A 15,426-nucleotide genomic window follows, 5' to 3' on the forward strand; every position below is an offset into this window, starting at 1 on the left:
CCCAAAGAGACAGTGGTGGTTTACTTGTTCAGGCTGGTCTCTTATTTTAAAAGTATACACACAAAGTCTCAGATCAGATCCATAATAATAGTGGTCATACAACAGTTTAATAGTACAAACACTAAACAATAAAATGGGACAAAGTTGGTTTTAGTATTCTTTCTGCTGTCATGTAAATCATTTACAACAGCAGGATACAGGATATTGCAGTGCTGTTGATTGGAATGCATTACAGTGCAAGGTTTCATGTTGTTATCTGTAAATACGATAAAAGCTGGAAGTGCTTAAAAAGAGTAGCTCAGGTTTTTTGAAGTGGGGCTGTACCCTATAAATAGTCAGTATATTACTGACAGTAGATGGCAGTTTTCACACCTAGTTTGGGGAAGCAGCAGAATTACAGTAAATCAAAATCTGAATATTTTCACCTCTTGACCTTGTTGTCAAACAGCCTTTTCTGATGGGAAACTGTAATTATATAAATGAAATGTCTCTCTCTTCAAGGTAACCAGACTCCTTTGGCAAAAAAAAATAATTTTTAACTACTATCAAGGATAGTTTACACATGTAACTAAAAAGGACCCTGAAGGGTGCCACTGGAGCTTTAAATGTTAATTTTATTTCTTTCCAAACTTAAGAATTTTTTTTCTTTTGTTTTTCTTGCATTAAATTCTTTTTTGGTCACTTGGGGGTGACAGAACGAGGTGTAAACACAACACTGCTGTGTTTTCACTATAAAGTTTGCATATAATTGCATATTTATACATACATCCAGCAGACACAAAGCAACATTAGCATTCATTTGGAGTCATGCTTGTTTCCACCTGATGAATGTCAGACCAGTATTCAAGGTGTACAAAGGGTTTATCAGAGTTTTTGCAGGCAATGGAAAAAAACTGAGTCAGAATCCTTGTATGTGTTCACATTCAGGTCATGTAATCGCTTGCATGACAAGCGGACTTGGAGCCTGTTCACAATCAATGTTGAATACTACTTCACCAATCAGCCTACTTTTTGTGCACATTTATAACTGTATGCTGAGGTACCTCTGTGATTCATAGAGCTTTATGTCTCTACATCGGCGACAGCTGTGGGAGCAGGCTTTATGTTTCTTTGTGAATGTGATATCTCAAGAACATCTGGAGGGAATTGTTCACTTGGACTCAGAGATGATCTAATTAGACTTTGGTGGTCAAAGGTCACTGTGACCTCACTAAACACATTTTTGGCCAAAATTCAAGAATACACTAATTATGACAAACTTTCAAACAAAAGTCTGATGGGATACTAGCAGTGCTGGAGAGTAACTACTTACATGTAACTAGTTACATGTAATTAAATAACAAAATAAATAATTAATTAGCATTTTCTGAGTTTCTTTCTAAAGCATGGGAACAAAGGAGATATTACATCCAAATATTCTTTTCGGGTTTACCTCCACTCTACAGACTGACCTCTTCTAGTTGATTCTTTTTCACTAGAAACAGCTGCTGCTGGAAACAAGGCTGATGTGAGCAACAAGACTGAGGCAGCAAAACCGACATGATGAGTTATATTAAAAGAGAGTTGTGATAATTCTCTCTGAGTGTGAGTGAGTTAGTTTAAAAATAATGATGTGCAGTTTTAAGTTGTACTAGTATGCACATCGTCATGGACAATTCTGTCAAATAATTATTCCTAAAAGTTGTACAAACCTGTCTGACAATAGTGCATTTACTTATAGTCCTGCCAGTGAAGAGACTTTCCAGTAAAATCTTGTGCCAATTGATTTCATCATATTACACAATGCTGAGAGTGTGGCAGGTTGTGCTTTAGTAGGTGTTCAATGGGAGGGTTTTTATCAAACTGATACGAGCTCTGCTGGCCTTTAAAAACGCACAGCAGCAAAAAGGAACTTTGACAAGAAAGGTATCCAGACTACAGGTAAGACCTCCACATCTGATCTTCTAGTTCAGGCCACATTCATTTTCCATCTTCCTTTTTCTTCCTTTCAAAACGATCCATGTTTTGAGGTCATTGCTCCCAACTGTGATGATAGTCACTGCCGCTTTTACTGCAGTTAACTTCATGCATACTGCAGCTACTCATGCTTTTACCCCCAGTATTACTGATAGTACTATCATAGCTTACTGTTCACCGATACTACTGCAGGTGCCCAACTATTACTGCAGTACTTCTAGAGCTGCAGCAGTCCTGTGCAGGAGTTCCAGTTATTTTGATAGCTCATTTTCCATAACTTTTCTTTTACTGCCTTTTTATGATTTCCCAGCTTTAAAGTGACTCTAATCAATATTTTTACAATAACAAACTGACATGACAACATGAAAACAAAAAGCAAATGGGGTCCTCATAGTGATGAATGTAAAGAGAATCATCAACTAAAGCAGCAGCTCTACAGCGCTGAGCAGAAACAAATTCCTCCAAATTAATCAGAATGTTGCAACGGAACAAAAAAACAAAAAAACAACACCCTGTAAGTCATGAGTCATAATAAGAAACTATTCTGAGAAAGTTTCTCATCATGTTGAGATATTAAGCCATTTTTTATGAGAAAGTTTCTCATTATAATCATGGGATCGTTTTTTTTCCCCATCGTATCGGCAGAAACAGGCTTACATACATTATTCTGATGGATTTGCAAACAATATGTCAGAATGGTATTTTTCTTGCCCCCAAGTGACCAAAAAAAAAGATTTATTGCAGGTTTGAATACGTGCTTTGTTGTCTGGTTTAGTCTTCTCACTTAGGCTGAGAAATTGTTGTTACAATCAGACAATAAAAACAATAAATTAAAGTGATAAATGAATTACATCAATTTTTACATGTGACTGCAGGAGGACCACAGGGACCTTTTAAGGATTTTATTAACTGTTATTTGATTTGGCGCTAAAACGAGAATGAATGAAAGACTTTACAAATGTATAAATTCATCCATCAATAAAGTGATTATATTGTTAGGTACAGTATTTCATTATTTGGTTGTTATGGTTCTAATAAAAAGAACATGTCAATAAACTGTATGGAGTCAAAAAGAATAAATCTTTAAAAGAATAAGAAAACAAATGTGTTAATATAAAGATGGATCAATAAAAGAAGAAATAAATTATTTAATAAAACTGTGGAAATATAGATTATATAGTCATTGATATCATTACAAGTATTATTATCTAATTTTTGATCACATTTATTTGATCATGTGTTTCTGCATGTAGTATTTAGATATTTATTGCATATAACTCTATTTTTCTGTATATTTATAAACATAAAAATATCTAAATTACATCATAAAAAGAAAGAAAACATGAGCCATAGAAATATATATTTCTAAAAAAAAAATATGTACAGTAATAAACAAATAAATGTGAAAATGAATGAAAATGCTGAGAATTATTCTTGTACATGTTGTCATTTCATTAATTCCTCTTTCCACGTTTATTTTCTTATACTTTTACAGATTTATTCTTTGTTAATGGCACCTCTGTGACTCCATACACCTGAAGTATATGCAGACGTATAAAAGACAAAAGTCAATCCACAGATCAAAGGTCTATCCAAATGGATCAAAAATAAAAATCAATTCTTATATCTGCAAGAGAACAGTAAAGAAATCAAATGTTGAAGGTCAGACACTCAGGTTACTGTGACAGGACAACCAGTCCAAACAAATCCAGCTGTTCTGGAGTTAAATTTTCTCAGTCGCCTCCAGTGAGGATGATGCAACATCTTCTTAATGTGTAACCCTGCAAGTTTTGGGTGCAAATCCAACAAACACACATGTCTGTATTCTCTTAAGGGGGGTTATCTTCTAGGTTAAGCAGCTGCTGCCACATGGACATTTCACAGATACCTTCTTATTTGTAGAGTCTATAAATACACTTACTTCCTTCTCTGTTTAAACTTCAGCCTTTCAACATCAGCCCACCTCATCAGAAGTTATGTTTTATGAAGTTTTAATTTCCAGTAGTTGTATCAAATAATAGCCTTTGATTAAAAGAATACTCCAGATCTAGTATTTAATATCTCTTCCATGCACCATAAACCCCAATTCACCCATGACACAATATTTTAGTGCGTACTAGAGGCCACACAAATGATTTTTTTAATGTCAACTCAACAAGTTTTGATAGTTAAATGTTTATAATAGATAGAATCATTTACATGACACCTCTATAACCTGCAGAGAGCCATGAAAAAAAAAAATCTGTAAAAGCAGAATAAATAATAGAGTAAATCAGTGATTAAAGAAATGGTGGAAATGTGAAAAAATCATAATTGATATAATTATAAATATATTAATTATGAATTATATATTTCAAATATACATTAAGATGAAAATTAGCATTTTTTTCTATAATTCAGCATGTCTACATCTTGTCTTTTTATTCATAGTTTAAGGAGTTATTTTTAATATATAATTTTATTATAACTTTTAGTCACTTATCTGGATTTCAAATATCAAGCAATAAAAATATCTTTGTAGCTATTGTCTATGGTTTGCCTGCAGAACACTTTATGATTTTATGTTAATTAAAATAAAATAAATGTATACGTGATAAAATAAGGCTAAGTAAATTTAGAAAAACATAGTGGAACAATAATAAAAAATAATATATAAGAAATTATTTTCATAAAATCTAGATGTGTTGCTCTACCTCCACAGCCTCCTGTGCAGCCATGGCCTCCAGTCTTCCTCTCGTCTTATTGGTCCTGTGCAGTCTGAGCGTGGCTCACTGCCAGCTGAGGATATTCAACCTGAGGGCCAGTGATCTCCCCGCCGACTTGTTGGGAATCACAGACGGCTACGTCAAGGTCTTCTGCGGCCCTGCCACTCTGGGTAAGACGGCCATCCGTCACGACGAGGTCAACCCCTGGTGGGACGAGGAGTTCGCCTACTTGAATGCCCAGGAGAACGACATACTGAGGCTGGAGGTTCACGACAGCGACCTCATCTTTGATGACCTGCTGGGAGTCTGCCAGCGTCAGATCAAGCCTGGAACCTACGACGTCGACTGCTTCCTGGAGGAAGGAGGCACCCTCCATTACTCCTACACCCTCAGCTAAGATGTCTGACCTTTAGTCTTCACAAGCAGCCTGTACGTCTCTCAGACTGGTTCTGAGGGATGTTTTCATGACTGATTAGGATCTCTGTCCCAAATCTGACTCATCAATTATGATTAGACCAGCAAAATAATCACTCAAACTCATAAACCCAATCAATAAACCTTATTCTGGTGTTTTTGTCACATGATTGGCTATTCTACCCTGTGTCCAAAGTTGTCAATAAGAAATAAACTATGCTGCAACAACCAAACTGTATATTGTTTGTTCTGTCATTCAGCGTAATACTGTGTGAGGGAAATACAGAAATAACTAATTTACCTATTTAAGGCAGATTTTGTATTTCTAAGAGTTTACCACCTTGCAGGGGGCAGTGGCCACCCCTGAAATCTGATTGGCCACCCCAAGTGCAACCCCATTATCCTAAGTATGATTGGCTATTGGTCCAGTGAGAGGAGGGACCTCAGTTTGAAACAACTGTTTGATTTAGTAGTAGATAGTATTTTTAAGTGTGCATTGTTTTGTTTTACAGCTACTTTTAATTTTTTACAAGGTCAATTTTTTTATGGATCATTTTATGACACAGGGTTGTATAATGAGATGTTAGTTGCAGTTCCCTTCATGTCAAAAAACAACAAAAACATAACAAACCCCCCCCACACAAAAACTATATAAAGTCAATGGGCAAATAAACAATAAATAAAAATAGTAGATTATAAAAATAAAAAAGTATTTTTAATGGTGGAACACTGACAATAAAGTCTCACAGCCTGAGGATAGAGGTACAGTGGAGGTACAAATTATTTAAAGGACTTTAAGGACGTAAGGACTCTGTTGTGTTGTGATTGGTTGATTTTATCTTTAAAAAAAATAAACAGAAATGTATGAAACAGTAAGATACTATAATGTTAGTAATTAAAGTAGGTATGACAGATGTTAAATGAATGCTTTTCCTCACACACGTGCTTCATGCCACCCCTCCATGAGTCAGTGCTCCTCTTGGGCCACCCCACTCAAAAAAATCTAGACACGCCCCTGCTACCTTGCGAGGCCGACACAGAGCTTAGTTTAATAACTTCTTTCTGGACATCACACAAGTTCTGGCAGATCAAGGGTAAAAATAGGTAATAGATCTCCAAGTCAAATTGACTGCATCTGTAGCTTAGTGTTAAATTTGTGATTTTGTTTTTTAACTATGTTGAGGTAATCATAAAGATGACTTTTTCCAAATAATAACAAGCAACTTCACATAGAAGAAATATATGTTTTCAGTGCATTACTTGTGATTTCTTGAATAACATATTTAGATTTGGGTGAATTCCTAGTAGCTGTTACATTTCTCGACGCTGTTTCTGAGTTCTTGTCCCTTGTGCTGTATGTCATTAAAGGGATGAGACACCTGAGAGCTGCTCTCTGTCTCTCACTCCACACCACCTGTCACTATTTGAGGAAATATAGCGTGAATTTTACTCTGCCAATTTACAACCCAATAAAAACAGGTCCATAACATATTTTGGGTCATGACCCAATGTTTAGGAAACACTGTGTTAGGATAAAATCAGCTGCTTTTTCAGTCCGCTGGATGTTTTTTTTCTGGTGAGGTCATCAGAGGGACTGGCAGGTATTTATGAGAGTGTTTCTCAGTCCGTCTGCTTGACAGTCCCATTTTGCTGCAATAATAATGTGAGATAACTTAATAGGACAAAATTTGCAGAATAGTTGGAGAAAACATGTATGGATTATTACCTCAGTAGAATAAAATGGATGATGCACAGATGTTAGTCATTGTGTTACAATATATATATACACATATGCACATTGCACATTAAATCCTCAGAAAATCTCACCTGTCATTCAAGTGATCTCATGACACATGCTGGAAAAAATAAATGGTTTGAACTTGCTGTGATCTATATTTGGACAACGTGTGCACTGCTTTTCCTGCTCAAATAAATCAACAGAAAACAAGAGTGATGGTCTGTGGCATCACTGCCATCAGTATTAGATTAACCAGCTGTCATCAGCTCTCAATAGTAGCATTTTCAATTGAAAAAATTATAGAATTCATCAGATATTAGATAACTTGATAAATGGGACAAACAAGCCAAGAGCCAAAAAAGTATATTTCTGTCCAGTGGTAGGAAGGATTCAGATCCTTTACTTAGGTACTAATACCACTCTGTAAAAATACTCCAGTACAAGTAGAAGTCCTGCACTGAAAATATTACTGAAGAAAAAATAGGCAAATATCATCAGGAAACTGAAAACTAAATACATGACTTGTTTGGCATTTTATATGAAATGACTCAAATAATTAATCCATTATCCAAAAAGCTGATGAAACATTTTTCAATAACTGACTAGTCAAATAATTGATTACTTATCTATTCATTTAAGTTCAAATACTATACTATACTGTTTGTTACTTATTTTGCTGTCAGATTAATTGTAATTGAGTAAAGGATGATATTTCTCTCTGAAATGTTGGAAAACCTTGAATAAATGTACTTATCTACATTCTAGCACTGGTTGTGTGGTGTTGTGTAATGCTGAGAGTGTAGCAGGTTGTGCTGTCAGTGTGCTGTGGGAGGGTGGAGGTGATATGAGGTCTGTCAGCCTTTACAACATATGGAACAACAGACAGTGTGGTGAGAAACAAGGCATCAGGACGACAGGTAAGACCACATCTGTTACCATAAGTGTGCTTACTATAGAGTTTGTGTTTTCCCTTTTTATTCCCTCCAGCCAATCCGAGCCCTCCGAGTTTGTCTGCAGTCCTCGTCCCCTCTGATCGAGCTATTTCAAGTTCCACAAACTGCCATAAGTTCTCAGTGTGTTGCTATTGTCCTCATGTTTTGTTAATGTATTGTGATAGCCTCTTGTACATGACAGGGCCTGTCAAAGCTGCTAAATTTCATTGTCAAAAGATTTGTAATAATCTGTATACCACTTTGTCAGGTATATCTAATAAGATGTCTCGATGAATTGGAATGACGAAACCCAATGAAAAAGTTTGCTGAGGACACTCTATAGGAGATACAATGTGCGAAAAGAGCCACAAGACATAAAAAAAGTTCAATAAAAAACGTTCACATGTAGAACCTGTGCAATCGTGTGGAAGAGTATTGAGGCCAGGCATAAGGGGGAAAAAGTAGAGCAGTCAAAACATCGGGAATAAAGTCAAAATGTTAAGATTATTTCGGAAAAAAACAACCTTCCTCTCATTTCTTTTCCTTATGCTCGTCCTAATACTTTTCTGTACAATAGTTAAAACAGAGTTGGGATTATTTTATTAACAGAAATTGTGAAAAAAAGAGAAACTACCCAAAAGAATAAAAGATTTTTAAAACAGATTTTTTAAATTCATTGTATATTTTACATATCTTTGCTCATCCTACTTACGCTTTAATAAAAACAATATTTGATCAAATGATCTTGTCAGGGCTCCTCACTTGCTGAATAAAGTATGTTTCACATTATTATTATATGTCCTTTAGCTACATTTATCCCCAATGTTTAACTTAATTTGCCATTTTTTCTGTCTCTTTTCTTTTTTAATGTTTAATAGTGTTTTCTAAAACTGTGATTATTTAATTAAGCATTTCCATACCCAGCATTTCACAATGTCATTATTTATTTATTTATTTTACTTGCTCTATTTTTTAAAGCTTTTTTATCTATTATCATTTAAACTTTATTTTCAACATTTGTCATTTAAACTTCATTTGTGACATTTCAAAATGTCGGGAACAAAGTGTTGAAATGTTGAAAATAAATCCAAAATGACAAGAATAACATTGAAGTGTTGAGAATAAGCTCCTATTTTTTTGCCTGACCCTAATACTCTCCCATATGGTGGTGTAAACAGAATTTGGATCATTTAATGAACAAATTACTTTTGTGTGTGTGTGTGGGGGGGGGGGGGTTACCTGAAAGAGTATAGGCTTATACAGGCTTGATACCAGCCTGCAATTTATTGTTGGGGACATTTCACCCCAAAAATAACAAATAAGTTGACAAACAAGTTTTCAGCATTTGGGGAAATTAGTGACTTGTGGTAACCAACATTTCATATAATGTTAATATTATTTCTGTTAAGGATTAAGCCATAGCCTTTTTTTGTTAGTTCTAATGTAAAACATGCCCCTCTGTGCCCTTCATATGGAAATATTTTCCATTTCTGTCCTCAAAATTAAATGATCTGAGTGACAGTGGTTATGGTTATAGAGGACAAAACAAGTGTGTTTCATCAGTGCAACTGTCAAAGAAACTGTCATGATGATAGAATGATGCTCATGTTGACTGGAAAGTTCTGTCTGATACAACAACAATTCCAAAAAGTTGGGACGTTGTGTAAAACATAAAAACAAATATATTTGCAAATAGTTTTCGACCTCTATTCAATTGAACACAGCACAAAGACAAAATGTTTCGTGTTCAAAGTGATTAACTTTATTGTTTTTTGTAAATACTCACTTATTCTGAATTTGATGCCTGTAACTACAGTTCAAAAAAGCTGGGACAGTGTTAGGATGTGTTTGTATGGACAATGTGGTGGAAGAAACAATGCCATAAAGAGGCTGACAATTTATGGAAGTTGATGGTCGAGTAGCTTTGCCTAATGTAGCGTATGATCCTCTCGTAGCTTATGTGCATGGTCCCACTCATGTGGGGTATAAAGTGGTAACAGGTTATATCTCCAGGTTCTTTTTTACAATAGGGTTAGAATGACAGGTAAGAAAATTCATACAAACATGTTTAATCTGCGCTCGATGTAATCCTCACGGAGGTCCATCGAATCATGAACATCTTCCACAACCAAAATGCCCATTCCAGTCCCAGACTGATTTAACAGACATGCCAAAATGTAAGGGTTATTCATATCTACTAGTTATTGTTGATAGTTCTCGAAATGGCCAGAAGCCTTTCCCACGAGGAAAGAAAATGCTAAAACTGTTGTTAAATGCCTTATGGAACATGTCATCCCTCCATATGGCATTCCAGAAAGCACAGACAGCGATAACTGAACACCATTTACATGCTGAGTGACTAAACTTTTGGCACTCGCAATAGGTATTAAGTGGACCTGAAAAGAAGAACAAAAGACTGAGAAAGATGTCGAATGCTGATGCAAAGTCGAAAAGTGTGTCCAAATGCGATGAGTCTACATTGGATATATTGTCCTCTGGGCTAAAGAGGAGAAAGACAATCCAAATTGTTACCAGCGCTAACTTCAGAAGACAGCGTCTGTGATGGTATGGGGGTGTGTTAGTGCTCATGGCATCATGGGTAACTTTCACATCTGTGAAGGCCCCATTAATGCTGAATGGTACATACAGGTTTGCTGCCATCCAGATGTCTTTTTCAGAGACGTCTGTGCTTGTTTCAGTGAGACAATGCCAAGACACATTGTGCACGTTTTCCAGCAGTGTGGCTTTGTAGTAACAGAGTTCAGGTACTAGACTGACCTACCTGCAGTCCAGACCTGTCCCTCATTGAAAATGTGTGGTGCATTATGAAGCACAAAATACTACAACAGAGACCCCGGACTGTTGAACACCTGAAGTTGTATATCAAGCAACAGCGAGAAAGAATTTCATAATTATTCACAATAATTTCAACAGTTAGTGTCCTCAGTTCCAAAACACTTACTGAGTATTTAAAGAAAACCTGATGTATCACAGTGGTAAAGAGGCTCCTGTCACGACTTTTTTGGAACGTGTTGCAGCCACTAAAATCAGAATGAGTGTAAATTTACAAAAATCAATAAAGTTCATCATTTTGAATATTAAATATGCTGTCTTTGTAATGTATTCAGTTGAATATAGGTCAGAACGTCTTTGCAAATCATTTGATTCTGTTTTTATTTATGTTTTACACAGTGTCCCAACTTTTGTAGAATTGGGCTAGTGGTAGATTAAGATAAATCAGTCCAGGATTTTATGATTGATAACTTCATTGTAGTTTAAATCTCTGTACCTAGATTAAAAGTTGTGTTGTTCCTCCTGTGCAGCCATGGCCTCCTCTCTTCCTCTCCTCCTGTTGCTCCTGTGCAGTCTGACTGTGACTGAGGCCCAGCTGAAGGTGTTCAACCTGCGAGCCAGCGATCTTCCTTCCAACATCCTGGGAACCACAGACGGGTACGTCAAGGTGTTCTGTGGCTCAGCCTTTGTGGGCGAAACGTCTGTTCGTAACAACAATCCAAACCCCTGGTGGGAGGAGGAGTTCACACACTTCAAGGCTCAGGAGAACGACGTGCTGAATCTGGAGGTTCACGACAGCGACTTCCTCTTCGATGACCTGCTGGGAGTCTGCCAGAGACAGATCAAGCCGGGAACCCATGAGCACGACTGCTTCCTGAAGAAAGGAGGGATCCTCCATTACTCCTACACCCTCGGCTGAGACAGTCAGCTGACCTTGAGTCTTCACATGCAACCTGCAGGCCTTCATCTCTCAGACTGACTCACTGGAGGATTTTCATCCTGATGTCTGACTTCTAAGTGACCAGCTGAGTGTTTAGGTTCTCTGTCCCAATTCTGTGATTCATCATTAGACCAGAAAAGTACTCAGACTAACTTAATCAATAAACCTCATTCTGGTGTTTTTGTCAAAATATATCATCAACTATTTTACCCTGTTACTAAGGCTGTCAATAAGAAATAAATTGTGCTGCAACAACCAAACTGTTTCTTAAGTCACTTAGCATAATATTGTGAGAGTGAAACAGATATAATCAGTTTATTTATGTAATTTGACAAGATTTTACTTCCTTGTAAGGCCGACAAGAAGACACACACAAGTTTAATATGGCGTTTCTGGGTAAATGTTAAATGTCATTAAATGGTTGATGTAACTGAGAGCTGCTCTCTGTCTCATTACAAACCACCCCTCACTATTTGAGGAAATATTCTATGCATTTTACTCTGCCGACTGGTGACCGAAAAAAAACGGCTCTGCGACCTATTTTGGGTTGTGACCCTAAGTTTGGGAAACACTGTACTAGAGTAATAAAATCAATGGCTGAGTTTTTTTCTGATGAGGCCAGCAGAGGTCAGTCAGCAGGACTTGTAGATTTTTTATGACATTGTTGGTCAGTCTTTGACTGTAGTGAGATAACTGAAAACTTAAAGAGACTAAAGAGTTTTAATCTCTTATGTTTGTAAAATGTTGATTTGCAAAGGAACTAGTAACTATAGCTGTCAGATAAATGTAATAGAGTAAAAGATTAATATTTCTCTGTGATGTGTGGCGGAGATGAAGTATAAAAGAAATTAAATATTTGCAAGATAAATGCTGAGACTCAGAATTTGTAATTAAGTACAGTACTTGAGTTGTGTAACCCTGCGTTGTACACTGACAAATAAATGACCATGATACCTTGAGTAAATGTACTTAGTTACATTCCACCACTAGTTCTTTTATGCTCTTTCACATCAGTTTAGAAAAAAGCCCCATGTGAGCGTATACAGTAGATCTTCTCACTGAAAACTAAATGCATGACTTGTTTGGCATTTTGTATGAAATGACTTACAATTAATTCATTATTCAAACAGCTGATGAAACTCAATAACTGAATAATCAACTCATTTATTACTTATCTATTCATTAAGTTCAAATACTATACTATGCTGTGTGTTACTTAATTTTTTTTTTACATCATATTTTAAATGCGTTTTGTATGAAAAACCTTAATTGGTACAGTAATTAGTAACTATAGCTGTCAAATTAATGTCATTGAGTAAAAGTATGATATTTCTCTCTAAGATGTAGTATAGGAGCATTAAGTGTTGGAAAACCTTGAATAAATGTACTTAGTTACATTCTGCCACTGGTTGTGTGGTGTTGTGTAATGCTGAGAGTGTAGCAGGTTGTGCTGTCAGTGTGCTGTGGGAGGGTGGAGGTGATATGAGGTTTTAAAAACATATGGAACAGCAGACAGTGTGGTGAGAAACACGGCATCAGGACGACAGGTAAGACCACATGTGTCTGCTCACTATAGAGTTTGTGTTTCCCTTAAGTCATTTCTGCTCTGCATGTTCGTGTCTACACTCCTCATCCCCTTTGATTTATTTGATATTTTAAATTTCGCAAACTGCCATAATTGCTCAGTGCATTTTGTTACTGTATTGTGATCGCATGTTGTACATGACAGGCCCAATCAAAGCTTCAGTAATTATATTGCCAAGATTTCTAATAATCTGTATATGAGTAACTCCCAAATCAGTCTGATGTTATTTCTAATAAACTGTCCTGTTGAACAGGAAAGATGAAACACAATGAAACTACACACGAGGAGCTCATGCAATGGTACTGAAAATGATTAAGGCCAAGCATAGAAAAAAGTCGAAATGTTGAGAATAAAGTGGACATGTCAAAAATAAAGTTGAAATGTTGAAAATAGTGGAAATGTTGAGAATAACATTAAAATGTCAAGAATATTTTTTTCATTATGCCTGGCCCTCTAATATCCTTCCATACAATGGTGGAAACAGAATTTGGGTCACTTTAAGAACAGATATTGTGGGGAAAAAATTAAAAATAGCTGAAAGAGTATAGACTTTTCTTTATTACAAAATAACAAATAAGTTAACAAACAAGTTTTCAACACTATGATACTTAATTTAGTGAATTTAGTAATTTTTTTTTAATTCTTTACATTTTTTAAATTAATAGTTGTCTCTCTGTGCCCTTCATATGGGATAGTTTTCCATTTCTGTCTTTAACATTAAATGAACTGAGAATTGTTCAGCAGGGTTGCCTCAAAAACTCAAGTCTCAAAATGTCTTAAAATTACACTTTTATCTGATTATAGAGGGCAAAATAAGTGTGTCATCAGCATAAGAGTCAAATAAATTAGAATTTGGAATGATGCTCATATTGACTGGTAAACTCTGTCTGAGGAAAGTGCTTCATTGCAGGGTTAATGCCTGTACCTAAAAGTTGTGTTGTTCCTCCTGTGCAGCCATGGCCTCCTCTCTTCCTCTCCTCCTGTTGCTCCTGTGCAGTCTGACTGTGACTGAAGCCCAGCTGAGGCTGTTCAACCTGCGAGCCAGCGATCTTCCCTCTGGCATCCTGGGAACCACAGACGGGTACGTCAAGGTGTTCTGTGGCTCAGCCTCTCTGGGTGAAACGTCTGTTCGTAATGACAACCCAAACCCCTGGTGGGAGGAGGAGTTCACACACTTCAAGGCTCAGGAGAACGACGTGCTGAGGCTGGAGGTTCACGACAGCGACTACACCTTTGATGACCTGCTGGGAGTCTGCCAGAGACAGATCAAGCCGGGAACCCATGAGCACGACTGCTTCCTGAAGAAAGGAGGGATCCTCCATTACTCCTACACCCTCGGCTGAGACAGTCAGCTGACCTTTAGTCTTCGAAAGCAGCTTACCGGCCCACATCTCTCAGACTGACTCAGAGGAATGTTTTCATCCTCAAGTTTAGGTTCTCTGTCCTAATTCTGTGATTCGTCATTTAGGATTAGACCAGAAATGATCACTCAAACTCATTAACTTAATCAGTAAACAGCATTCTGGGGACTTTGTCACAATATATCTAGTATGTGACACTACAGGCTGCCTGTATTTACAACAGCATGACTACATCTTGATGTATGGCTTTAAGAGGGTGGTGTGTAGGTTCTCCAAGTCCTCATTCCATTGTTCAGGGATTTGATTGGTTGATCTGAACAGCTTTATTCAATAAACTCTGTCTGTGAGCATTCATTCCAGACTCTTTGTTATATCATTGACTTTTCACAGTTTGTTTAATAGAAATAAAACTTCCCCGCAAAAACAAAATGCATTAACACTTTATGGTACAGCCTGCAATTTACTTTAAAGAGGCATTTCACCGCAAATTCAAAAATACATATTTTCCCCCTGGCCTGTTGTGCTATTTATCCACCTAGATTTCTTTGGTGTGACTTGCAGAGCTTTGGAGATATGGCCCTGAATGGCACTCAGCTTGTGGTTCTCAAAGCACCAAAAAATAAATATAAAAGAATTCAAAACCAGAGTCTCTTTCCAAAAATCATGACCTGATAACTCAAGATAATCCACAGACCTTGTTGTGAGCAGTTTCATGGAGGAACTACTTTCTTTTTGCAGGAAAATCAACCAGAACTACTTTAGAACTTTTTTTTTCCAACTAGAAAGAAAGTAGTTAAGTTTTATTCTCATCACATTGTTCATAACGCTGATGCAAAGGTCACCACAGGCTATGGCACATTTCTTTCCAAACTGCAGAACACCGACATAACCAGCAAGAAAATCACTAAGTCAAGTCTAGGCTTTCCTTAGAGATAAGATCATTTCCATGTCAAAGTAAGGTTTTATGAATAAGTACTTCTAATTGGTTTTCTACTTAAGTCA

The 15,426-nt window shown here is 36.6% G+C and overlaps 3 protein-coding genes across 3 annotated transcripts; all 3 read left to right on the forward strand.

The window, feature by feature from the left end:
- Window positions 1-1,798: 1,798 nt before the first annotated feature.
- LOC146320832 (perforin-1-like) lies at window positions 1,799-5,328 on the forward strand. The gene is made up of 2 exons (XM_084729648.1): window positions 1,799-1,920; window positions 4,658-5,328. The coding sequence occupies exon 2, from the start codon at window positions 4,672-4,674 to the stop codon at window positions 5,056-5,058; it is 387 nt and encodes a 128-aa protein (XP_084585774.1). The 5' UTR covers window positions 1,799-1,920; window positions 4,658-4,671; the 3' UTR covers window positions 5,059-5,328.
- Window positions 5,329-7,574: 2,246 nt separating this feature from the next.
- LOC146320833 (perforin-1-like) lies at window positions 7,575-12,474 on the forward strand. Its single transcript, XM_084729647.1, has 2 exons — window positions 7,575-7,730; window positions 11,057-12,474. The coding sequence occupies exons 1-2, from the start codon at window positions 7,658-7,660 to the stop codon at window positions 11,455-11,457; spliced, it is 474 nt and encodes a 157-aa protein (XP_084585773.1). The 5' UTR covers window positions 7,575-7,657; the 3' UTR covers window positions 11,458-12,474.
- Window positions 12,475-12,972: 498 nt separating this feature from the next.
- On the forward strand, window positions 12,973-15,151 carry LOC146320834 (perforin-1-like). The gene is made up of 2 exons (XM_084729649.1): window positions 12,973-13,025; window positions 14,018-15,151. Exon 2 carries the CDS (start codon window positions 14,020-14,022, stop codon window positions 14,404-14,406), a length of 387 nt encoding a protein of 128 aa, XP_084585775.1. The 5' UTR covers window positions 12,973-13,025; window positions 14,018-14,019; the 3' UTR covers window positions 14,407-15,151.
- Window positions 15,152-15,426: the final 275 nt, after the last annotated feature.

Source organism: Lutjanus erythropterus, chromosome 10 (assembly GCF_056507025.1).
Source record: "Lutjanus erythropterus isolate fLutEry1 chromosome 10, fLutEry1.hap2, whole genome shotgun sequence".
Taxonomy (NCBI): domain Eukaryota; kingdom Metazoa; phylum Chordata; class Actinopteri; order Lutjaniformes; family Lutjanidae; genus Lutjanus; species Lutjanus erythropterus.